We start from the raw sequence: 25,653 nt of genomic DNA on the forward strand, positions 1-25,653 counted from the left end.
CTGGTAGCAGTAGTAAGTCTCTGAGGCGCTCTGTGAAGCCAGCAAATAGAGAGTAAAACAACACGAGATACACAAAGCCAGAACATTACATGGTAAGGCCGCCTCTTCCCCAGGGGGATCGTGTTGACTCTCCCTTTCCCCCTTCATGGTCGGGGCAGATCACAGGTTCTTCCCCTCCTCCAGTTTAACAGGGAACCTCTACCCGCTACTCCGACTAAACCCTTCCACACACGGCCCCCTCCGCCCACCCAACTATCTGAACGCCCTGTGCCTCCAAGCTGGCATGGTGCAGGAATGGGGGGCAGCCCTGTTTCCTCCTGCCTGCATGCTGCAAGCAAGTGGTGGGATTGCAAAGCAAGGGGCCCAGGGTGTGTGCGCAGGGGGGTGGAGCTGTCATTCCATCCTATCGCGCTGAGGCCCACCACAGCGATGACAAATATTGCCACTTTTCCAGGTGGCACATTCCCTGGGCATCAATCAGGCGGGAACAGACAGTGTCAGCGCTTTCCTGACAGGGCAGGGAGCCGAGCCATGGGAAAGAGGCCGGCTGGGGAGGCAGGGCTCTGTTGACACATCCTGAGAGCTGAGCTGTGGCACAAGGTTACAGCTGGAGCCAGCCCGGGGCAGGAGCAGTATTTAAAATGCCTCCATCTCCCAGTGTGCACCCTGCTCAGCTGAAAATGAAGGGGCTGTTGGTGTTTGCTGCTTTCCTGACCTTTGCCTTCGGCAGGGAGACCTTTGTCGGGTAGGTAGATGGAAGTTTAACCTGCAGGGATCTTCCTCCTCGGCTGGGTTTGAAGTTACTGTGTGGCCTTGCAAGTTGATGTGACAGAGAAGTTAGTGAAAGGGGTAGTGTCAGGTCTGGGGGGGTTTCAAAGCCCACCCCAGCCGCAGGGTGAGCTGCAGCGGGAAGGAGATTTGCTTCTTTTAGCAGAGAATGTGCTGCTTGTAATCCAAGCTGCGGAAAGGGAAAGATGGATCAAATGCTAATGGAACAGAGCAGGGGTGAGGATCTGCAATGTGCACGTGAGCTCCCTAGAGGGAGTTCAGGAGGCAGTTGGATAAGAAGGGATGGTAGGTGAGGAGAAAAGTCGCGTTTTTGCTTGCAGAGGGAATCCAGTTTAACTTTGTCAGTAGCTGTTATGAAGAAGCAACCCACAGCGCTCCAGCCACCGCTCCAGCCACTGCAGGATGGTCTAGGGGCATCGGGTCCTGCGTCAGCGCAGGGGGCTGGACTAGATGTCTTCATGAGGGCCCTTCCTGCCCCACTTTGCTGTAATTCTATGAACTGCAGCTGTACTGAGAAGTGCTGCGGGGGGATATTGCAGGAGGGTGTCTGCTAGCTTCAGTCCAAGCACCACTGTGTGCCTGATATTGGGGTGACGGGTGTCTGGGACAGACCCTTTAATATAGATACTAATGAATGAACTAGATTATACCGAGAGCAACTGGTACTTTCAGTAGATCCTCACCTCAGGGAATAGCTGGCGACATAAGAATGAAATGAGACGAGCATTCTGTCCCAGGAAACGTTTTGAATGGAAGACGTTACAAGTATAGAAACAAAATGATAGCCACACTGAGCTCTTACGCATCTTTCATCATCAAAGGGCTTTGCAAAGGAAGTCAGCAGCATTATCCCCATGTTACTAATTGGGCAAGTGAAGGAGTTGCCCCAGGTTAAACAGCAGCCCAGAGCCAGGACTAGACAAGTCTCCGTTCACCACTTTATCCATTAGGCTACATGTCCCTGTGATAAGGGCCCATAGACACCGACTCAGTGTCTATAGACACAGACACGGGCTTGTTTAGTTTAGTTTAGTCTGCAAAAGAGCAGAGTGAGGGGGGATTTGATAGCAGCCTTCAACTACCTGAAGGGGGGTTCCAAAGAGGATGGATCTAGGCTGTTCTCAGTGGTGGCAGATGACAGAACAAGGAGTAATGGTCTCAAGTTGCAGAGGGGGAGGTTTAGGTTGGATATTAGGAACACTATTTCCCTAGGAGGGTGGTGAAGCACTGGAATGGGTTACCTAGGGAGGTGGTGGAGTCTCCTTCCTTAGAGGTTTTTAAGGTCAGGCTTGACAAAGCCCTGGCTGGGAAGATTTAGTTGGGGTTGGTCCTGCTTTGAGCAGGGGATTGGACTAGATGACCTCCTGAGGTCCCTTCCAACCCTGATATTCTATGACTCTGTGGATGCTCCGGGACTGGAGCACCCATGGAAAAAAATAGTGGGTGCTCAGCACCCACCAGCCACAGCTGTTTGGTGGCACCCCTGATCGGCTAATCAGGGGTGTCTAGGGGAAAGGGGTAGAGCAGGGGTCGGAAGACGGGGAGTGAGGGCGGAGCCTTGGGGGAAGGGGTGAAGTGGAGGTGGGACCTCGGGGAGGAGCAGATAGCTAAATAGCTAGATAGGCCCCACGTTGCAACTCACTAGACTCTGTCAGGTTCCCCTTGTGGGGTCCCTCAAACGGAATCAGAGAATCATAAAAGATCAGGGTTGGAAGGGACCTCAGGAGGTCATCTAGTCCAACCCCCTGCTCAAAGCAGGACCAACCCAATTAATCTCCTCCTCCTCCCTGGCAACGGGAATCCAGTGAGAACCAGGCTGGCATTGGCTGGGCCTGCTCCTGGGGGAATTCTGCGCCACTGCATGCACACAGAATTCATGTCCCCTGCAGATTTCTTTGCTTCCCTGCAGAGGAAAGTTACCCTACTGGCGCTGGAACTAACTCTCTTTCAAGCAGCACTAACTCCTGCTGGCTAAGGAGGGCCCGGTGCCGTAGAGCATGGTGTGTCACCTGCCCTTCCCTCAACCCCCGATGGAAACCCCCTCCACATGGAGCCCCAGAGGAGGGAGGCCAACAGGGATGAGGGAGCTGGGGTTGGTGCCGTAGGTCAAAGTCTCCATCCCCTTCATCCCAGGCGGGGGGTCTGCAGGGAATAGGAGCTGCGGATGCCATATAGCCGAGAGCGCAGGAGAGAGGGAGCCTGTCTGAAGGGCAGAGGCACCATTTCAGATTTTGGTGGAGGGGGGCAACTTCAACCTTGATTCCAGGGGCTACGGGCACCTGAAAACTCTAGTTTTTTGCAGCTAATAATGTAGAAATTAGCTGACTGGAACATTGTATCTAATTCCTATATAAAGAAAGAAAATTAAATAAATATTAGACCCACTCAGCTCTAATACTAACATGTTCTGACATATTGTGTCAAGTCACTTAGGCAGTGTTTTTCAGTCCGTGGGTCAAGACCCAGTACTGGGTCGTGGCATGTAAGGCACTGGGTCGCCTTGCTCTGGTGAGCACCGCTGAGCGGGCTGTTAAAAGTCCCGTCGACGGTGCTGCCCAGCTAAGGCAAGCTAGTGCCTACCTTTTCCAACACCGCGCTGTGTCCCAGAAGCAACCAGCAGTGGGCCCGGCTTCTAGGCTGGGCTCCACACACGGCCCCTGCCCCAAGCACCGGCTCCACACTCCCGGCCAATGGGAACTGGGGAGGGGGGGGTTGCCTGCAGGTGAGAGTCGCACGGAGCCGCTTGCGCGCCTCCTCCTAGGAGCCAGACCTGCTGCTGGCCGCTTCCGGGGCTCAGCGTGGTCCGTGGTGCACCCTGGCTGCGCCGCTGACTGGGAGCCCCTGGAGGTAAGTCCGTGACCACACCCCAATCCCCTGCCCCAGTCCTGAGTCCCCCCAAACCTGGAGCCCCTCCTGCACCTCAAACCCCTCAGCCCCAGCCCCCCTCCTACACCCCAAGCCCCTGCCCCAGCCCTGAGCCCCCGCCAAATTGGACCCCAAACCCCTCATCCACAGCCCCAGCCCAGAGCCCTGACCCCCTCCCACACCCCAACCCCCTGCCCCAGTCCTGAGCCCCCCCAAACCTGGAACCCCTTCCTGCACCCCAAATGCCTAATCCCTGGCCCCACCCCAGAGCCTGCATCCCCACCCCAGAGCCCTGACCCCCTCCCACACCCCAACCCCCTGCCCCATCCCAGAACCCCCTCAACCCCTCATTCCCGGCCCCACCCCACAGGCCTCAGCTCCACATGCCAACCCTCTGCCCCAGCCCTGAACCCCTCCCACACTCCAAACCCCTCATCCCCAGCTCCGTTGGGTCATGGACAGCAACAATTTTCTTCAACTGGGTCCCCAGAAAAAAAAGTTTGAAAACCACTGACTTAAGAGACCCTGGTTAGGTTTAAAAATTTAATGTATATTCTTACTTTGCTACTAACTCTTGAATACAACAATTGAAACAACTGTAGAAAATTCTAGATTACTTTCTATCACTTTTTCGCAGTTCACCAAACTTGGAATAGATCATTTAACTGTTGGAAACACCCTACTAGGGCAAGGCCCTATGAGTTTATACTGCACCTGCCTCTAGCTCTACAATTGTTACCTCACTACAAATAATAGACTAGAAACTGACTTTAAACAGGAGTGAAACTGACATTTTCAAGTCACTTTCACAGTAGTGCCATCCCCAAATGTTCAAAAATCATGAATCGGGCTCACCAAAAATCATGAGATTGGCTTTAAAAATCATGAGATTTTGTAAAAATAATAGATTTTTATTTGACTTCTGCTTTTTGAGCCTGTAGGGGCACTGGGGGTCACATCTGGGAGTGCTTTCTCCACAGCCACAAGGGATAGAAACTTCATTTTTCTTTAAGAACGAAGGCTGAAATCAGCACATATCCACTTGACTCCAGGAGCTGGGGCTTTAAGGAAGACAATAATTATCATGAGACTCCTGACAAAATCATGAGAATTGGCAGCACTGCTTTCACTTCTGTTTAAAGGCTAACTACTTTCCTGAAGAGCCTTAAACACAACACTGCAGCAACTGGGTTGCAGTTCTCACAGGAGACTATTTAAAACCAAACACCAAGAAAATTCCACATTTTAAAGTTGAGAAAAAAATTGCGACTTCTGAGGTAGACCAGGCCCACGGCAGGCAAGAAAGGAAAATAAACAGGCACAGAAGCTCTGGCCAGCTCTTCCTCTTGAAAAAAAGTTGGAGGTTCAAATCTTCTAGTCCTTAATTAACTAAATAGCCCTCGGTGCTTCCACTCATAGACATTAACATGTTCTCAATAACTACACACTTCATACTTAGGTATCTGAGCTATCTTACCCAGGGCTACGCATCTTCTACGCGTTGGCTCAGGGACGACGTTTTCGGGTATATGCTGAACAGCGCTGAGCACACCGTTGGTGCCCAGCGAATAATACAAATCATGACGATAATCGTCGACTTTATGGACTCTGTGGATGCAATTTCTGTTCTTTGTTCTGGAATGGGCCTGGATACAGCTGAAACCCTAAGAATTTGAGACCTAAACACAGCTGATGCTCATACGACACTTTCTCGTTCCTTCCTTTTCTTGGACTCGGAACAAAAAATGACAAAACACAATGGTTTTCAGTTAAAATTACGGCGCAGGCATTGCTCTACGACCCAGCCCGGGGCAAAACCTGCCATCCCCTGGGGGTTAAATGATCTCCTCTCACCTGACTCTCATTCTCTCTCTTTCTTCATCCTTCCTGACCCCTGTGCTGCTTTTCATGCTCTCAACCACGACATCCTTCCCAATCGGCTAGGACTGATTGCTGGAGTCTCAGAGAACTGGCCTGCTTGGTGTTGATCCCATCTATCAGACTCCTCTTTGTCTGCAGCCCGTAGCAGAGAGATAGGCTGGTCCAGTGGATAGGGAGCTAACCCTGCAAGACATGGGTTCTATTCCCACCATGGACTTCCTGTATGACCTCAGTGTGGGGCTGGCCTTAGGGGTGAGCAGGCTGGGTGACTGCCCAGGGCACTGTTCTAAGGGGGTACCTCCAAACTAGGGGGTGCCCCACTGTCCCTGACCTTGGAGCTGCTCCTGGAAGCCTGTCTGCTGATGTACATGATTGTGATCAGTAAACATAAATGCCAAAATAATTAGAAAAATAAATTCCCATTCTTAATAAAAGAGAGGGGAAAAAAACCACCTTAATCATGTATGTTAAAATTAAGTCAATACATTTTTAGTGGAGTGGAAAACAATTGACTAAAATATTGTAGCTAATGGCGGTAACACAGAGTGTGTCTGTTAGAGAAAGTAAGCAGATTTTAGGCAGATTTCATTTATTTTTATTTCTCTCGCCTAAAGAGAGCGTACGAAGTATCAAACGTGTGTCTCTGAGATCCGTGTTAAAGTTCCAGAAATGATACCTCAAGGCTTGGGATTGGGAATATCTTGCTGTATTATCTCTTGATTCTTCTAAATTTACATATACACTTAAAATATGGCTGTAACTGGTGTGTGTCTATATTTTTTCTTTCTTTATATGGGAATCAGATACTGTGCTCATGTCCGCTAATTCCTAAGTTATCTGCGAAAAAACAAACAATCCCCCCGCCCCCAACCCTTGAGTTTTCAGATGCCTAAGTAGCCCCTAAAAAGAAGAACAGGAGTACTTGTGGCACCTTAGAGACTAACAAATTTATTAGAGCATAAACTTTCGTGGACTACAGCCCACTTCTTCAGATGCATATAGACTGGAACATATATTGAGGAGATATATATACACACATACAGAGAGCATAAACAGGTGGGAGTTGTCTTACCAACTCGAGGCCAATTAATTAATTAAGAGAAAAAAAACTTTTGAAGTGATAATCAAGATAGCCCAGTACAGACAGTTTGATAAGAAGTGTGAGAATACTTACAAGGGGAGATAGATTCAATGTTTGTAATGGCTCAGCCATTCCCAGTCCTTATTCAAACCGGAGTTGATTGTGTCTAGTTTGCATATCAATTCCAGCTAAGCAGTCTCTCGTTGGAGTCTGTTTTTGAAGTTTTTCTGTTGTAATATAGCCACCCGCAGGTCTGTCACTGAATGACCAGACAGGTTAAAGTGTTCTCCCACTGGTTTTTGAGTATTTTGATTCCTGATGTCAGATTTGTGTCCATTAATTCTTTTGCGTAGAGACTGTCCGGTTTGGCCAATGTACATGGCAGAGGGGCATTGCTGGCACATGATGGCATATATCACATTGGTAGATGTGCAGGTGAACAAGCCCCTGATGGTATGGCTGATGTGATTAGGTCCTATGATGATGTCACTTGAATAGCTATGTGGACAGAGTTGGCATCGGGGTTTGTTATAAGGATAAGTTCCTGGAATCACAGTTAAAGTTGCCCCACCCTCCCCAAATCTGAACCAGCGCCCCTGGTGAACCAGGAGTGGCCAGAGGGCTGCGGGAGGGCCGTGGGCTCTGGCAAGACGCAGCCCCTGTGTGACAACATGAAGCCCACCTGGAGCCAAGTGGCGAGCACCAGGCACCATGAGGCACAGCGGCAGGGCAGAAGTAAGGTTGGCAATACATCATGTTCCATTACTTCCGCGCTGCTGCGGGCGGTGGCGATGCCTTCACAGCTGGGTGCCCAGCCAGCAGCCCCCGCTATCAGAGCACCCGGGGCTGAGCTCTGGCACCTCTTTCCATACAAATTAAGCACTGGGGCCAGGCAATGGGGCCCAGAGGTGATGGGGGGTGGGGAGTCTGAGGGGGCCAGGGGTGATGGGGTGGCACCAAAATACAAGTTTGCCCAGGGTGCCATTTTCCCTAAGGCTGGCCCTGGTCCAGTGCCTTAGGGACAGAGTTTCAGGGATTTTTAGGCACCCAAAGGTGCAGCTAGGCAGCTACTGGGGTTTACAAAACACCTAACCTTCTAGGGGCTTTTGAAAATCCCACTAGATGTCTAAATACCTTTGAAAATCTGGCTGTTAGTCTCTCTGTGCCTCAGTGCCCCATCTGTACAATGGGGATAACAGGCCTGCTCGACCTCAGAGGGGCTGCGAGGAGAAACAGGTTAGACATTGTGAGGCGCTCAAGCACTATGGTGATGGGGCCACATAAGTACCACAGGTAGAGTGGGAACGTCTCTGTACCCCTGCTTGCCCTTCCCTGGGTTTAGGCCCCGTTCTTTTCACATGCACCCCTGAAAACTCCCTCTTTCCTGAATGTAAACTTGGCTCAGAGGGCTTGGCTGTATTTCTTGTGTGTCCCTGTCAACACCTCTTCACGCCCTGCAGAGGGATTCCTGTTTTACAGGCTCATCTAACAACTTCCAGATCCTTAATTTAATCACCAGCCCTTTCTTATCTTAATCACCCTGCCTCTGTTTGTAAGGAAAATCCTGCCTGCCTGCCCCAGGGGCACAAACTGGGAGCCGCACCTCTCTTCTGGGAACTCACACTCCACAGTCCCGCTGTGCTGTAGTTAAGAGCGCTGCCTGGGAGCACACTGCCTGTATGAAACTTGGGGGTGGGAGCCCCCCTTGACCCTCCAAATGGTGCCCCTGCTGAAGGGACCATCTGCAGCAGAGGCAACATGCTCTGCACTAGGACATCAGTGGGCTACCTCCTGCCGCCCTTACTCACGCTAACATAGGGTTACCATATTTCAGCAAGCAAAAAAGAGGACGGGAGGAGCCCCGCCCCAGCCCCGCCCCTGTCCTGCCCTAGCCCCGCCCCTGTCCCACCCACTTCCCGCCCTCCTCAGAACCCCCAACCCTCCCCCCCCCGCTCCTTGTCCCCTGACTGCCCCCTCCTGGGACCCCTGCCCCTAACTGCCCCCCCAAGTCTTCACCCTCTACCTAAGCCTCCCTGCCTCTTGTCCCCTGACTGCCCCCTCCTGAGACCCTCCCCCCAATCCTAACTGGCCACCTAAGACCCTACCCCCTACCTGTGCCCTGACTGCTCCAACCCTTATCCACACCCCCACCCCCGGACAGACCCCTGGGACTCCCATGCCCCATCCAACCACTCCCCACCCCCTGACAGCCCCCCCCAGAACTCTCGACCCATCTAAACCCCTCTGCTCCCTGTCCCATTGACTGCTCTGATCCCTCTCCCCACTCCTGCCCCCTGACAGCCCCCCCCAGAACTCCCAACCCCCCCCGCTCCTTGTCCCCTGACTGCCCCCTCCTGGGACCCCTGCTCCTAACTGTCCTCCAGAACCCCACCCCCTACCTAAGCCTCCCTGTTCCTTGTCCCCTAACTGCCCCCTCCTAAGACCCCCGTCCCTAACTGCCCCCCAGGACCCTACCCCCTACCCGTACCCTGACTGCCCAAAACCTTATCCACACCCCCCCCAGAAAGCCCCCCCCTGAACTCCTGACCCCCCCGTCTCTTGACTGCCCCCTCCAAAACCTCCCTGCCCCTTCTCCTGCCCCCTGGCTCCCTTGTCGTTGGCCTTCGGTGGCCTTCGGTTCATCTAAGGTCTCTCTGGGAGCTTGCTCAGGAACGGCCTGAGCCGTTCTCCCGGCACGCTGGGGAGCAGTGGGGGAGGAGCTCCAGACTGCCGGAGGCGAATGCAGGGAGGGAGGGAGTGAGCTCTGTTGCAGGGGGAGGAGGGACTCTCTCTCGCTGTCGGAGCCCCATGTAAGTGGCACCATCCGGCTGCCCTGTTAGCCGCATGTGCTCTGCATGGGGGGGGAGGGAAGTCCGGACATTAACAAATTCCCCCCGGACGCTATTTTTAGTTCAAAAATCCGGACATGTCCGGGGGAATCCGGACGAATGGTAACCCTACGCTAACATCCACATTATTAGTCACTAGCCCACTCCTGCACCCCTGACTCAGGCAAAACTCCCATCAGGGCTGCACGTATCGGGGATAAGCGTGTTAGTCTGTGTCCACAAAAGCAACGAGGAGTCCGGTGGCACCTTAAAGACTAACAGATTTATTTGGGCATAAGCTTTTGTGGGTAAAAAACCCACTTCTTCAGATGCACGGAGTGAAAATTACAGATACAGGCATAAATATATACTGGCACATGAAGAGAAGGGAGTTACCTCACAAGCGGAGAACCAAATGTTGAAGGCCAATTTAGTCAGGGTGGATGTGGTCCACTCCCACTAATTGATGAGGAGGCGTCCACATCCACCCTGACTAAACTGGCCTTCAACATGTAAGGTAACTCCCTTCTCTTCATGTGCCAATATATCAGGGGTTCTCAAACTGGGGGTTGGGACACCTCAGGGAGTTGCGAAGTTATCACATGGTGGGGGTCGCGAGCTGTCAGCCTCCACCCCAAACCCCGGTTTGCCTCCAGCATTTAGAATGGTGTTAAATATATTGAAAAGTGTTTTTCATTTATAAGGGTCCTAGGGGGCCAGTTAGGATGGGGGGAAGGTCTCAGGAGGGGGCAGTCAGGGGACAAGGAGCAGGAAGGCTTAGGTAGGGGGTGGAATCCTGGAGGGCAGTTAGGGGCAGGGGTCCCAGGAGGGGGCAGTTAGGGGACAAGGCACAGGGAGGCTTAGGTAGGGGGTGGGGTTCTGGAGGGCAGTTAGTGCTCATTTATAAGCATTCAGAATCTTGCTGTGTGAAAGGGGTCACCAGTACAAAAGTTTGAGAACCACGGCAATATATATTTCTTCCTGTATCTGTAATTTTCACTCCTTGCATCTGAAGAAGTGGGGTTTATTTACCCACGAAAGCTTATGCCCAAATGAATCTGTTAGTCTTTAAGGTGCCACCAGATGCCTCGTTGTTTTCATAAGGGCTGTGTAAACACTGCATCTGGCACTCAGGGTTTGGCCCAACTGCTGCGCTGAATTCCCTCTAAGCTGTGTGGCCGTGCCACAGCCTATTATGCACTACGCAGGCACTCAGGCTGCAGCCGGGAGAGATGCCCCTCCCCGCCGTCCCCAGCCCAGCCACAGACCTGCTGCAGACAGGGGGGGAGGCGTCTATCCCGTGGCCCCAGCCCCGGAGCTGCTGCAGCCAGGGGAGTGGTGCCTCTCCCCCACAGCCCAGGTGCTGCTGCGGGGAGAGGGATCTGGGGGGAGTCCTCTCTCCCCGCCATAGCCCCGGAACACCCTCCTGCACCCCAAACCCCTCATCTCCAGCCCCACCCCAGAACCTGCACCCCCAGCCAGAGCCCTCACCCCCCAACCCTGTGCTCCAGCCCTGCGCCCCTCATCCCTGGCCCCACCCCAGAGCCCACACCCCCAGCTGGAGCTCTCAGCCTCCCGCAAGCCAACCCTCTGCCCCAGTCCTGAGCCCCCACCCATATTCCGAACCCCTTGGCCCCACCCCTGCCACATGAATTTTGTTATGTGCACCAATATGGAGGTGATGGTTCACACATTTGTGTGATGTGTCACATAAAAATCATTCCGCACACGTGTGGGGAAAAATTAGAGGGCACACTGCTGCTGGATCAGGCCCCTAGAACGTTCAGAAGGGGTCTCTGGAGTCCCCATGGGGACGCGGTCCCCGTTCACTGGGTTTCACACGGCTGGTTGACTGTCTTGTTGTCATGTGTGCCTTCTAATCCTGGGATGTGAGCGAGAGCGACAGGAACAGAGGAAGGATCCGTCTGGATCTGACCCAAGGCCCATCCAATCCAGAATCCCATCCCTGACAGTGGCAGATGCCTCAGAGGAAGGTGTAGTAATCTGCCCCTTGCACCCCAGGTTTCATCCTGGTCTCTAAAGCTGGTCTACACAGCCCGTGGCAGTTGAGGTGACAGACTTGTGGGGCTCGCACTTCTGCTCTACAAATAGCTGTGGAGATGTGCAGCTTGGGCCGGAGCCTGGGCTCTGAGGCCTAGGAAGCAGGCGGGCTTCCGAGCCCGAGCTCCAACCAGAGTCGTAACTAAAAAGCGTTGTTCGCACGGCTGTTTTTAGAGTGATCGTGTGAGCCCTAGTTTGGTGACCCAGGCCAAGAAGCTTGCTGCTGAGGGCCGTGTAGACATACCTTAATAATTAAGGGTTGGCTTAAGCCATGAAGCTTGAGGTGTCCCAACCTTTCATAACTTGTGTTGTCATTAATTATAACGCTGGGTGTTCTTGGTATCCGTAGGAATGTGGGTTTGTTACGTGAGTGTGTAACTCTCGCTGGTGTGGTCAAGGGGAGACCATCCCTTTGGAGCGCAACCAGACATCAGTGGGTTTGCCTGTGAGACTACTCCCGTGTGAAGTCCCAGTGTAGTTTAGTTTGCTGGTGCTGAGTGGTGGGGGTGTATTAAGAGCCCAAACTAGATGATCTGGTCCCGCCTCGCCTTTAACTCTATGACTTTATTGCCTGTGGAGTTACCGACAGTAGGGTCTTACTGCTAGAATTTGTTCCTGCTCGGGGCACGACTCTATTTCCTTCTATAGCTTGGCCAATACCAAGCACACCCATGGCACTCGTTGAATGACTAATGCTCCTGCATGGTCCATGTGATAAGGCATAGGGCTGAGAATCAAGATACCTGGGTGCTAGTCCTGGCTTGGCCACTGAATTCCTGTCGGACCCTGGGCAAGTCCTCTCCTGTTCAGCGTCCCCATCTGTAAAATGGGAGTAATGGAACTTACCTGCCTTTGTAAAGTGCTTTGTGATCTGAGGATGGGAAGCCACACACGAGAGCTGAATAGCACGATGCCTAATGATGTCTATCACATAGACCACATTCGAACATCCCAACTGAAGGGTGTGTGAACCCCTCGGCATTCCATTGCTCACTCCAGTCTCACTTCCTTCAAACTCTCCTCCATGATCCCCAGTAACGCCTCTCCATCTGCACAGGAACCAGGTGCTCCGTATCTTCGTTGCCGATGAAGCCAGTGTGGAGAAGGTGAAGGAGCTGGAGGAGCTGCAGGAGCTACAGGTAACGCGAAGGTGCAGCTCAGCCATGTCTGAGGCCTCTGTTAATAGGGCCACCAGATTAATAGCCCTGGGGCCAGGAGGCTGCTAACGATCCCTAGAACTGGTACCACATGGGCCCGTAGCAATATGGCTCAACCCTGGCTGGGAGGGACCATCTCTAGAGGAGTTCAGTCTCCAGGGCCATCCAGCCCTTGGCCTCTGCTGAGACTGCCAGGAAAGGGGAACAATTAGTGTCTGTTGTGATGGTGAACCTCAGGGTGTGCAACCCCCACATGGCTTTAATCTAGAGATGGGATCAGATCCAGAAAAATGTTTCATGTGCACCCCCAGGGGGGAGGTTTTTGGAACCGGGGCTCAAGTGTGGCCCATTATAAAGGGAGGGGCATGTTAGAAATTGGAATCCATCACTAGGTTCAGACTTCAAACACGCCCCCCAAAAGGGTTTGGGATCTGTGACGGGACCCCCGAGGTGCAGCTTGGAACTGGGGTACTGTTCTGCCCCCTTAACTCTCCAGCCTGGGCTGTCTCTCAGGATGCTTTGCTAGTGTTAAGCAGCAAACCCCTCCAGGCTCTGTGGTCACTCAGCACAACAGCACATGGAGCCCCATGCCCAGTTAGATTGCGGGCACGCTCCCAGAGCCACTCACGAAACTTCCCTGGGTCACAGCGATCTCCCCGGTGTCGTCTTGTGCAACTGAGTCGTTGAGTCGAGCAGGCCCCATTGTGTGGTGCTTGTGCAACTGTCATTGCATTGTAAATCCCTTGATTACAACTCCCCTGCTGATTAATAGTCACTGAACGCCTGCCTGGGAGTGGTTCGCCTCCTTTGTATGTCACTAGCCAACTGACAATGTATTTCAGTAGCAACCATACAGCAAAATCTCATCACTTGATACACACTAATGCTAGACATATACAGGACAGTGGGTTTCAGCAGATCATTCATATGATATCTTCCATGACATGCTTTGTATAAAATATGTCACAATTATATGGCAGGGCTGGAGATGGGGGTTGCAGGGTGCTGCTTTGAGGTATAGAGTGCCACAAGATCCCGACCCTAATCAAAACGGAGACAAAAGTTTGCAACTGAAATGGCTGAATTTTACTAATGCACATGTCCCTCACTTAGGAATTATATTTGCCATTCACCTCTTAATACCTCTCTTCATCTCTGGAGGCACCTAGTAAGCTTGGTCAGCCCTTATGATAGCTCCATCTCACCTCAAGAGTGAACCGATTCCTTCCCCTGTCTTTCCAGAGCTAAAGCCCTTACACAGCCACCAGGTCCTTCATTATGTAGGGACTTCAGGAATTGCCCCTCATTGAATTACACTGGGGAAACATCTCCTGATTTCATGCAACGAAATACCCCTGCAGTGCACTGAAAAACACCCCTGGTTGGCTGACAGGTCCAAATATTTCTAAGACTGCTGATGGTTATTTGTTTTGTCTTTGTTCAAAAAAGAACTAGATAAGTTCATGGAGGATAGGTCCATCAATGGCTATTAGCCAGGATGGGCAGGAATGGTGTCCCTAGCCTCTGTTTGCCAGAAGCTGGGAATGGGCAACAGGGGATGGATCACTTGATGATCACCTGTTCTGTTCATTCCCTCTGGGGCACCTGGCACTGGCCACTGTCAGAAGACAAGATACTGGGCTAGATGGCCCTTTGGTCCGACCCAATATGGCCGTTCTTATGTTCTGATGTTCCTTGCCAGCTGGATTTCTGGAGGGGACCTGGAAGCCAAGACGTTCCTATAGATGTACGCGTTCCCTTCGCCAGCCTTCAAGCCGTCAAAATCTTCCTAGAGTCCAACGGCATTCGCTATTCCATCCTGATAGATGACCTACAGGTGAGTGCTGGATGTGCAGAGGACTAGATGCTCTGCAGAGAGGGGTGGGTCAGGAAACCAGAGATATTGCATGAAACTCACTGTGACCCTGTGAGTTATCTCCAGGGCCAAAGTCTCCTCCTAAGTTACACCAGCTCGACTCCTTTGTGTTTGAGGATACAAAGCCAAGTTCTGCCGTCTGTTGGATCCATGCTTTCAAGTCCACAGAAGGCAATAGCGTTGCACGGGCGTGTAACTGAGAGAAAGTTTTGGCCCATCGTTTTTAAGGGCCTGGTGGTCAATCAGGAAAATAACAAGTGAGTTTGGTCAAGAGCTAAATTCAACTGAGCCTAATTGAAATTCTCGAGGCAAACCTGAGAGCTCATTCCGTTGAAACTCTGCTCACGGGACAAACGCTCATTGGATGATCAGATCCTGAGAGCAAGGAATCAGACTGAATAGGAACTGAGAAAGGATTTGGCCCAATAATTGTAACTCGTAGTCAAAGCTCAGCCATTTACAGGGGGAAGCAGGTGCACAGAAATGAAAGGCACGTTCTCCTCGGTATAACCAATGCTCTTTCTTCTCCAAAGCCTGCCTGCTCTTGGTGATGCCTCTGCATGACTAGTCCTTCCTAACAGACTCTTCTCCCTGCCTCTTCTAGGCGCTGGTGGATGAGGAACAGACTCAGATGATAAGTCATCATTTCATGCCCCGATCTGTGGAGACTTTTAACTACGCCTCTTACCACACTCTGGATGAGGTAACGGCTGGTGCTCACCCATTGACATGTGACCCACGAGAGTCTGAGAGGCGCATTTGCAGAAGGAGAATATGAGACAGGCTTTCACCATTGAATAGGCCACATGCACCCTCTCCACTTAGGGCTGCCACGCAAAGCAAAGCCCATGGGTGGGCACACACTTTGCATTGTGGGAAAGATGCATTTTGGAATTGCTCTCTCTGCCGTGTTGAGGTGCTAGGACACTTTGGAGGCTGATTTTAAAGGCTCCAGACTGGCTGTGATGGGTGCACCCCGGGGTGCCACCTGAAACTGGGGACCCCTGAGCCCCCTGACCCACCAGCCTCGGCTCTCTCTCACACTGTACTGCTGTGACAAGCTGCAAAGCCCTCCAAACTTCCACCTTCACCACATTCACATGGGTAGGAACACATCCAGCTGCAGTTACATGCAGGGCTCTCTAACCATCAGCCTCCCAGCCCAGGACCCCAGAGCAGTACTGTCCTGCCCTGGTCAAAGCTGGCCAGCATATGGGTTTAACACCCGGTCCGTCTCTCCCTCAATGTGAAGAGGACTATGCACACTTGTGATAACCAAGCAGAGATTTTCCCCAAGCACTCCAGTCAAAGCTCACTGGTTTAGATTAAAACAAAAACAAGTTTATTAACTACAAATGATAGATTTTAAGTGATTATAAGTGGTAACAAACTGATCAAAGCAAATTACCTGGCAAATAAACAAAAAACGCAAACTAAGCTTAATATACTAGATAGACTGGATATGAATTAGTAGATTCTCACCCTAACAGATGATACCAGCAGGCTGCAGATCCTTAAGGGGCAAGCTACATTTGCGTTACAGCTTGGAATCCCCAGGCCTTTCATGCATAGTCTAGAAATCACATTAGCCTGGGTCCAGCACTTTCCCCAGTTCAGTCTTTGTTCCTCAGGTGTTTCCAGGAGTCTTCTTGGGTGGGAAGTGAAGAACAACAGATGACGTCACTTCCTGCCTTATATAGCTTTTGCATATGGCGGGAACCCTTTGTTCCAAAGCTGGTTCCCAGACCAGTCTGTGGAAAAATACTGACATTCCAAGATGGAGTCTAGCATCATGTGGTCTGGTCACATGTTCCTGTAGAGTCATAGCAGCCATTACTTGCAGGCTGTCTGTAGCGCTCTCAGAAACGCTCACCAGGTAGGAGATAGGCTTCTCCTAAGGCCTATTGTTTTCCCTAATAGCTCATTGCCCTGAATAGGCCCTTCCCCACCCAGCTATCTAGACTGAAAGCATCTTATCTAGTGGGCATTACCCAGGTGTAACTACATTTGAAATACAGATACATAGTCAATATTCATAACTTCAGATACAAAAATGATACATGCATACAAATAGGATAACCATAATCAGCAAATCATAACTTTTTCAATGACATCTCACATGACCCATCTTGCATAAAATGCATCATAATTCTGCCATAATCATATAATAATAATATCAAACTATGAAGAATATGGGGTGCAGTGTCACACCGGCTTCTAATTTTTCACCCACAATTCGTTGCATTTTCGATGCAAAAACAAAAAGAAAAGATATCCACTTGCCCGTATCATCTGAGACTTTCTGGCGAGTACTGCAGTCGGATACACAACAGCAGCTGGGCAACACAAGGAAGAGTGAATGAAAGTGTGTTTAAAGTTTGGTAAAGGGAAGATAAGGATTGGATAGCCCCTCCCCACGCCCTACGTCATGGATCAGAAAGCCCTGGAGTCAAACTAGAAAATAGTCCCAGGGGTTATCTGAAGCAAAGGGAGTGTGGGGTTCACACAGGTGTACACCAATCTGCCGTTTAGACCTAACTCCAACGCCCTCTTTATACGCCAGATCTACGACTTCATGGACTTATTGGTCATTGAAAATCCAAACCTGGTCAGCAAAATTCAGATCGGCAACAGTTACGAAGGCCGTCCTCTCAACGTCCTGAAGGTAAAGTCACAGGGGGTAGACACAGGGCCTGATTCGGCTCTCACACTGACTTCTTGTCGATGTACCTCCACTAACCTCAGTGGAGTAACTCCTGATGTATAGCAAGGGAGAAGAGAATCAGCCCACATACTCTGTGTAAACACACAAGCTCGAACCCTACTTTCTGTTGCACCAGTGTAAATCAACAGTAACTTCACTGCAGTCAGTGGAGTTACCCTGGTGAAAACCTGGTGTGAGCAGTAGGATAATCTAGCTTCCTTGTTAATGAAGTTCTGCCATTGCTTGTTAGCAAAGAGGCATTTACCACCACAGAGATTCAGCAAAGCATATTTACCCCCTCTTGCTCTGTTTTCTGCCAGCTAGTCTTTCCTGGGGAATATTTTAATTGCTTTCAACCCCACTTTCTGAGTTCTGGTGGACAGAGTTTGCCCCATGATGGACTCTTCTATTATTTTCCATGGGACCAAGTCAAGCCTTGGCTGGTGGCCTTCCAGGAGAACCCAGGGAATGGGATTTGTGACTCATTAGGTGATTCCCTAGAGATGAAATTTTTCCTGCAAAAAAATTTAGACAAAAATGACATTTTACTTTGGAAATGTTTGAGTTTTGGTCAAAACAACTAAAAATCTAGGACAAACCTGGATGCTTTTTGTGAAAATTTCCTTTTTGTCAGAAAACCCATTTTCCGTTGAAAAACGTTTGATAGACATTTTTCTGCCAGGTGTGTGACTCAGTTCTTCCCTCTGAATCAGTACTAAGCCAATGCCCTGGCATGACATAGAGGGTGCTGGTGCTGCTGGAGATGCCGTCTTTTGGATGAGACGTAAAGTGGTGGTCCTTACCCCGTAGGGTCATTAAAGATTCCCACAACACATTTTGCAGGGGTACAGTCAGTAACCCTGGTGCTGTGGCTAAATTCCAACCTGGGTAATTAGTACATTCTGCTGACTTAAAATTCCCCCCAAATTGTTTGCCTCCTTTCATAAACTACAATCTAGTGCTGTTGCCATGTTCCACCCCAGAAGCAGCTGCATTTCAGGGATGAGTGAAGAAATATACAATACAGTGTATCTATCAAGAGCCATAAGGTCTGGTCATTATGGACGACGGCTCCTCTGGGAATATATGAGCTCCCTGTTCCTAAGCATGATGTCATTTAAAAAGGGGGAGGGAGATCTCTGAAGCTCAGAGACATCTGGCATGGCATAGACTCCCTGAGGGGTTGCCTGAGCAGCATTCAGATCCGTGGTACTAAAGGATGGGGGAGCTGCACTGGAGAAAATCAACCCCCTGCATCTTTGCTTTTTCATGCAGTTCAGCACTGGAGGAACCAAGCGCCCAGCTATTTGGATCGACACCGGCATCCACTCCCGGGAATGGATCACTCAGGCCAGCGGAGTCGTGTTTGCAAAGAAGGTAGCACCTGCGGTTTCAGCTGAGAATGGCACATTCCAGGATGAGGGATGAAGAGAGACATGGGACCCCACTAGCTGGGATTTGGGTGACCAGACAGCAAATGTGAAAAATCGGGACAGAGAGTGGGAGGTCATAGGAGCCTATATAAGAAAAAGACCCCAAAATCGGGACATCTGGTCACCCTAGCTGGGATGTGCTTGACCTAGAGGCAGTATCAAGCTCACCTGACATAGTCATGACAGCTGAGAGCTGGTGAAGTCGGTGGTGCTAATTCTGTGAGAGGGTTGGGCCCTAGCGGAGGGAGGAATTGTGCACGGAGGCCAGAAAACGGTGGAATAAGCTCCCCGCTCTCTTGAAACAGGCCCCCAAAATTGCAGGGTTTCACGCCTTGCCGCTGGCGAGGGATAACGGGCCAGGTTCTCAGCTGGCGTGAAGTGACAGCGAATTGATGCGGGCTGTGGCTCTGGCCCTATGAGTGCAATGAAACCCAGTGTTAGAATGACTAATGTGCCTGGGCCTCAGGGCGTCTCTTCCTCACCTGTGCCTCCCTGTTCAGATTGTTGACAATTACGGCAAAGACCCCTCTCTTACCTCCATCCTGGACAACCTGGACATCTTCCTGGAAATCGTTACCAACCCCGACGGCTTTGCTTTCACCCACACCAAGGTATTTCTCCTTGGCCTCCTTAGCCGGCCTTTATAACAGCGATCAGATCTCTGGCTCAGGACTTCCAGGCAACAAGTTCCTGAGCGGAGGAGGAGGGAGGCGGGGGGCTGGCTGGGGAGTGGCAAGAGGGGTCCCTGCAGCTTGGTGAGCCATGTATTGGGTCCTGATACTCTACTGCTTCAGTGCTATGTAAAGGGAGCCATTTCTACCCCCCTGGCACATAGGGCAAGGCCCACACAAAGGTGAAAGGCCATGGAGAATCACTGGAGGCCTCAGCGCTTGCTTCAGTCTTAACAGGGAAGAACTTGCTATGTGGGTTAAAGACTCAATTGGACCTTGCTGGGTCAGGGGAAATTGACTATAAGCCTCTGGATTTAGCTATAACAAGACAAGTACACCCAAGAGACGTTAAGGGAGACCTGATCTATCCAGATTGTAGGCACCTGAGTCTCCATAGCATTGTTGTTTGATATCTGTATTACGGTAGAGACACCAACCAAGATCAGGATACCAATGTGGTAGCTGCTGTACAGACACATAGGGAGAGATGGAGCCTGCATCGAAGAGTTGGCCAAGACAGGTGAAGGGTGGGAGTGGAGAGAGAGGGAGAATTATTTGCCCAATAGCAGAGCCTAGAACAGAATCCAAGATTCCTGAGTCCCTGTCTAACACCCTATCTCCTGCTCTCCTCCCACGTTTATATTGGTGTAACTACACTGACTTCAGAGGAGTCACTCCAGTTAAGCAAGAGGAGACTCGGGTCCCTATGTGCCTAGAGAACAGACTTTCTCGACACCAGTGCGGTGTGACCCATCGGCCCTAGGAGACGCTAGTCTCACTCAGCCCTGTGGAAAGGGCTGTTAGTGTGCGGCCCTGGCTGGCCCCCCTGATAAACGATTCTCCCCTCTGTCCCAGAACCGCATGTGGCGTAAGACCAGGTCCATCAGCTCTGGGTCGGCCTGCATCGGCGTGGACCCCAACAGAAACTGGGACGCGGGTTTCGGAGGTACGGTTTTCCTTTAACCTCTCCATGGGGGCATTTACGTGGACTCCCCTGGGCCCAGGGAGGGAGTGAGCAAAGGGCCTGGCAGTGCTATCCATGGCTGGTTAATGGGAAGATCTGGGCTCTCTCCTGGGCTGGCCTCTGCAGCGAAGGAGTATCTTCTATTGCTTTGGAGTAACTTCAGCATCAGCCCACGTGCATGCTGTGGGGGAGGGATCGCTCGGTGGTTTGAGCATTGGCCTGCTAAACCCAGGGTTGTGAGTTCAATCCTCGAGGGGGCAAAATCAGTACTTGGGCCAGCTCCAGGGTTCGCGCCGCCCCAAGCAGTGCAAAAAAAAAATAAATAAAAGCTACGATCGTGATCAGCTCTACCGCCACTGCTTCAGAATTTGGCAACTGGTCCTTCGCTCCAAAGTGAGGGACCTGTTACCCCAAGCACCTGCTTGCTGGGCTGGTGCCGGCCCTGCCTGCTAGTGAAGGCAGGGGGCTAGACTCAATGACCTTTCAGGGTCCCTTCCAGCTCTATGAGATAGGTATATCTCCATTCTCCTCCGCTGCAAGGAGGGGCAGGGGGAGATTGGGTCTTAAGGGACAAGCGCAGGGGGAGGGTGATAAACAGAAAAGTGGGGGTTGTTTGGGGCATTGCCAGAGAATTTTGTTCCCAGGAGAGAGCCTGGAAGAACCTGAAGGGAACAGATGTTGCCTAATCCATGTCTCCCTCTGCCTGGGATATTCTCACCTGGAGTGCTTTAGCCTATCTCTAAGAGGGAGAGGGGAGTTCAGACTACAGTTGCCAACTTTCTAATCGCACAAAACCGAACGAACACCCTTTCTCCGCCCCTTCTCCAAGGCCCCGCCCCCACTCACTCTCCCCCACCCTCGCTCACTTTCACCAGGCTGGGGCAGGGGGCTGGGGTGCAGGAAGGGGTGAGGGCTCCAGCTTGGGGTGTGGGCTGTGGGGTGGGGCAGGGGATGAGGGGTTTGGAGTGCAGGAGGGGGCTCAGGGATGGGGCAGGGGTTTGGGGTGCAGCAGGGGGTGGGGGCTCTGGCTGGTAGTGGGGGGCTATGGGGTGGGGCTGGGGATGAAGGGTTTGTGGTGCAGGAGGGGGCTCAGGGCTGGGACAGGGGGTTGGGGTGTAGGAGGAGGTGCAGAGTAAGGACTCCAGGAGAGAGTTTGGGGTGCAGGAGGGGGCTCAGGGCTGGTGTAGAGGGTTGGGGTGCAGGAGGGGGTGCAGGCTCTGGGAAGGAGTTTGGGTGCGGGAGGGGGCTGAGGGCGGGGGCACAGGGCTGGTGTGCAGGAGGGGATGTGGGGTGTGGGCTCTGGGCAGCACTTAACTCAGGCGGCTCCTGGAAGCGGCCAGCATATCTGACTCTGAGGTGGAGGGGTTAGGGGGCTCTGTGCGCTGCCCATGCCCACTCGGAGCGCCCATGGCTGCCCCTGCACCTAGGAGCCAGACATGGTGGCCGCGTCCGGGAGCTGCGCAGAGCCAGGGCAGGCAGGAAGCCTGCCTTAGCCCTGCTGTGCCGCCAACCAGACTTTTAGCAGCCTGATCAGCGGTTCCGACCGGAGCGGCCAGGGTCCCTTTTCGACCAGGCAGGGCCGGCTCCAGGCACCAGCGGAGCAAGCACGTGCCCGGGGCAGCACATGCTAAGGGGCGGCATTCCGGCCATTCTTGGGGCGGCAGAGTCCTGGCGTTTTTTTTTTTTTTTGCGCTTCGGCAGTTCTGGCAGCGGGAGTCTGAGCCGCTTTTGTTTGTTTGTTTGTTTGTTTGTTTGGGGCGGCAAAAATGGTAGAGCCGGCCCTGCGACCAGGCATTCCGGTCAAAAACTGGACGCCTGGCAACCCTAGTTCAGACTCCATGGCCCCTTCAGTCCCTGCTCTCTGGTTTGCCAGTGGGCGTGGGGAGGAACTAGTTACATTGGTGATGTGAAAACTTGGCTGCTAGAGACTGGGAGGAGACCCCCAAATTCATTCCACCTGGGCCACCAATCAGCCAGTAGCCGCAAAGAGCTTTTGGTTTGTGCTGACTGGAGATGGAAAACTCCCCCCCCGCCCCGCCCCTTACTGACCCTTCGAGCCACTATGTTTCTGAAGCAAAGATACCCTCTTCCCGCTGCAGGGGCCGGGGCCAGCAGCAACCCCTGTTCCGAGACTTACCGTGGCCCCTACGCCAACTCGGAGAGTGAGGTGAAAGCCATCGTGGACTTTGTGAAGAGCCATGGGAACATCAAAGCCTTCATCTCTATCCATAGCTACACCCAGCTCCTCTTGTATCCCTATGGCTACACCAGAACCCGGGCCGACGATTACCAGGAACTGGTAGGGTCTTCCTCACACCCTCAGGGTGAGGTGACTGCCAGGGGTATCATCTTTCAAAGTGGGGCCAGAACGATACGAAGACTGTGTGGTCACTCGACCGCAGGGCCGGCCTGAACCCCTCCACCCCAGCTGTGGATTTTCTCCCCACATGGGTTTCTCCTCCGTAATCACATCCCCTTTTCTGCTCACACACATTTTTAGTTCAAAGGCCTGTCTGCTTTTCCTCCGTGGCTGCGTTGCAACCAGAACAAACGGGTTTTGGGGCTCAGAGGAGCCAGTTGCAAATGACTCCGCAGAATTTAGGGCACCTCGCTGGGAGCCTGCAACGACCCAGCTAGGCTGCTGAGAGGGGGGCATTCAAAGGGGTGAGTTGAAGGCAGAGCCTAGGAAACGATGGAGGACGGGCAACAAATCCCATTCTACCATAAGGCAGAAGACAGCTGTAATGCACTGGCTCAGCATGTACCATCAATAGTGCCCTCTAGTGGCTGAAGCACAGGAGGGTAAGAGTCCAGCTACTGTTGCAAGCAAACGAGATCCTCCTTTACCTCAAGTAGCAGGTGCCTCTGCTCTGCTTTGGAGCCAAAGGTCGTGGGCCCCACTGCAGTTGCGCACATATGATTTAGTTGACCCGTGTCTCTCAGGTGGGGCACTAGGTGACATTGTCTGTCTGGTATAAGCACTGAAATGTCAGTCAAACCTGAACTCAGTGTTCAAACGGCACCATAATCTGCCTTCTCTATTGGGCAGAAGGAGGAGTGCCCAGTACCCACAGGAGGGAGGGAAACATAGGGAGAGTCCCTGGAGGAAAGAAGGGGAGCTCCTGCAATGCCATAATACCGGGGTGATGGGCAAGCAGGAGCGACTTCTGCAGGACAGATCCACTCAGCCCTGGTCGGTTATATATTCCCAACACTGCTCTGCTTTATTTTTCCAGCCTTTGCATTTCTTCCCCCTGGAAAGATGCAACAAGCTGCCAACCACCCCTGCCCCAAGCTGGCATCCTGCCCCCGCCCCCTCTGAGCAGAGACACCACTCACGTGTAACTCATTTTTCTCCCCTTTGCATTTTTCTCCAGGATAATATTGCTAAAGCTGCAGTCGCTGCCCTGTCTTCCCTCTATGGCACTCAGTACAGATACGGCAGCATCATCACAACCATCTGTAAGTTGCTGGGGATGACCTGGTCCCTTTAGCCATGGCAGGTGGGGGAGGAACCAGACAGCTTAGTCACTCTACAGGAAAGTACAACCACTGCAAGAGCCTTTTCCTAGGCCAGCCATGCCAGAAAGCCAGTCCCCACTGTCCAGCTGCTAGGAACGTTGTCACTCACATATCAGACCGTTGGTTCCTCAAGCCCCTGTAAAGTCCAAGGACATCTCCATCAGATACCTGACCAGGATGTCAGAACAACTTAAAAAATGCCGCCCTAGTCTATCCTAGTTTTCACACTGAGCCCAGTGCATGCTGGGTTAGGATTTTGGGGGTTCTATCAGTGCTGTGTGAACATGCTAATGCAGTGGCAGCATGATGGGTGTCATGACTCAGGCAGTCTCCGTCCGTTGGTACAGCCACCCCACAGACGCAGCATCTTGCCTTCAACGGAGGGCAATAAGTGGTACTTCAAAGTAAGGCAACCTGATCTTCATAAGGCGTCTGGCCAATGGTGCAGCGAGTATGAGAGCGCCTCTGTTTGACCACTCCAGTAAGAGTCTAAAAGAAGCTTTGAAGGATTCATAGATGAAGGCCAGAAGGGACCATCCATTGTAGTCATCTAGTCTGACCTCCTGCATAAACAGGCCACTGTTAGAATTTCACGTAGGGCTTGTCTTTACTACCGCGCTATATCGGCGATGCAGCTCTGCCGCTGTAGCACGTGTGGTGAAGACACACCACGTCGATGGGAGAGCGCACTCCTGTTGGCGTAATTACTCCACCTCAATGAGTGGTGGAAACTATATCGGCAGGAGATGCTCTCCCACCAACATTGTGTGGTGTAGCTTTAAGTCGGTGTAACCTGCGTTTCTCAGGGGGGTAAGCAGTAGTGTCGATAAGCCCCGAGTGATTTCTACATCCAGCCCATATCTTTCGGTTGAGCTAGAACACATCTTTGAAAAAAGGACACATCCAATCTCTCCATCGCTAAATCAAACCTACCACATCCGTAGGAAAGCTTGAAGTCTGCTTTCTCCACTGTAAATGCCACGTTCTAAGCAGGGATGCGGGCTGGAGAAACCCACGTGCTTTGTCAGTGAGGAGAGTGGAACTTGGGCTTTCCCCACTCTTTGTAGCCTCTGTAATTTATTCTTTGAGCGATATGCCTGTGCCACAAGGCTCAGATCGAAACCATCCTGCTGTTCACAAAACTTGCACTGTGGGTTTTTTAGATCATCATCTAAGGACCAGCAGCAAAGTTTAAACCTCCTTCCCCAAAGTTTGGTAGACGGAGGGTGATGTAGGCCCCTAGCTCTTGTTTTATTCATTTGATGTAAGTAACTGAGAGCCAAACACTCACCCTTGTTGCAAGGACCCATGCAACAATTTGCTTCTTGTATTTTTCAGCAGTGACATTTAAATGACCTTATAACTGGCCCCTTCTCTCTGCACCCATTACTAATGCTTGCCATCATTTGTTTCCTTTTGGATGTGTTTCGTGAATCTAGATCAAGCTAGCGGTGGAACCATTGACTGGACTTATAACCAGGGCATTAAATACTCCTTCACTTTTGAACTGCGGGACACAGGGCGTTACGGGTTCTTACTGCCTGCCAACCAGATCATCCCTACTGCCGAGGAGACATGGCTGGCACTGATGACCATTATGGAGTACACACGGGACCATCCCTATTAAAACAGGACACACTGTGAGCTCAGTTTACTTCTCTGGAGGAATCCAGTGAGTGATTCAACTAGCCCAAAACAATTAAATAAAAAAATCGAATGAACAAATAGTATGTTATTTTTCCATCCTGGTTTAGATAACTTTAATAGATTCACTTCAAGTCCATCCCAAAAATCTCTCCAAAGCAAAGCAATTGGCTTGTT

At 51.7% G+C, this 25,653-nt stretch overlaps 1 protein-coding gene across 1 annotated transcript; it reads left to right on the forward strand.

Annotated features, from left to right (window-relative positions):
- Positions 1-591: 591 nt before the first annotated feature.
- Positions 592-25,544, forward strand: LOC117874110 (carboxypeptidase A1-like). The gene is made up of 11 exons (XM_034763931.1): positions 592-745; positions 12,563-12,644; positions 14,365-14,499; positions 15,143-15,241; positions 17,102-17,203; positions 18,518-18,619; positions 19,176-19,286; positions 20,202-20,292; positions 22,410-22,609; positions 23,688-23,772; positions 25,272-25,544. The coding sequence occupies exons 1-11, from the start codon at positions 642-644 to the stop codon at positions 25,457-25,459; spliced, it is 1,299 nt and encodes a 432-aa protein (XP_034619822.1). The 5' UTR covers positions 592-641; the 3' UTR covers positions 25,460-25,544.
- The last annotated feature ends 109 nt before the right edge of the window (positions 25,545-25,653 follow it).

This window comes from Trachemys scripta, chromosome 1 (assembly GCF_013100865.1).
Source record: "Trachemys scripta elegans isolate TJP31775 chromosome 1, CAS_Tse_1.0, whole genome shotgun sequence".
Taxonomy (NCBI): Eukaryota; Metazoa; Chordata; order Testudines; family Emydidae; genus Trachemys; species Trachemys scripta.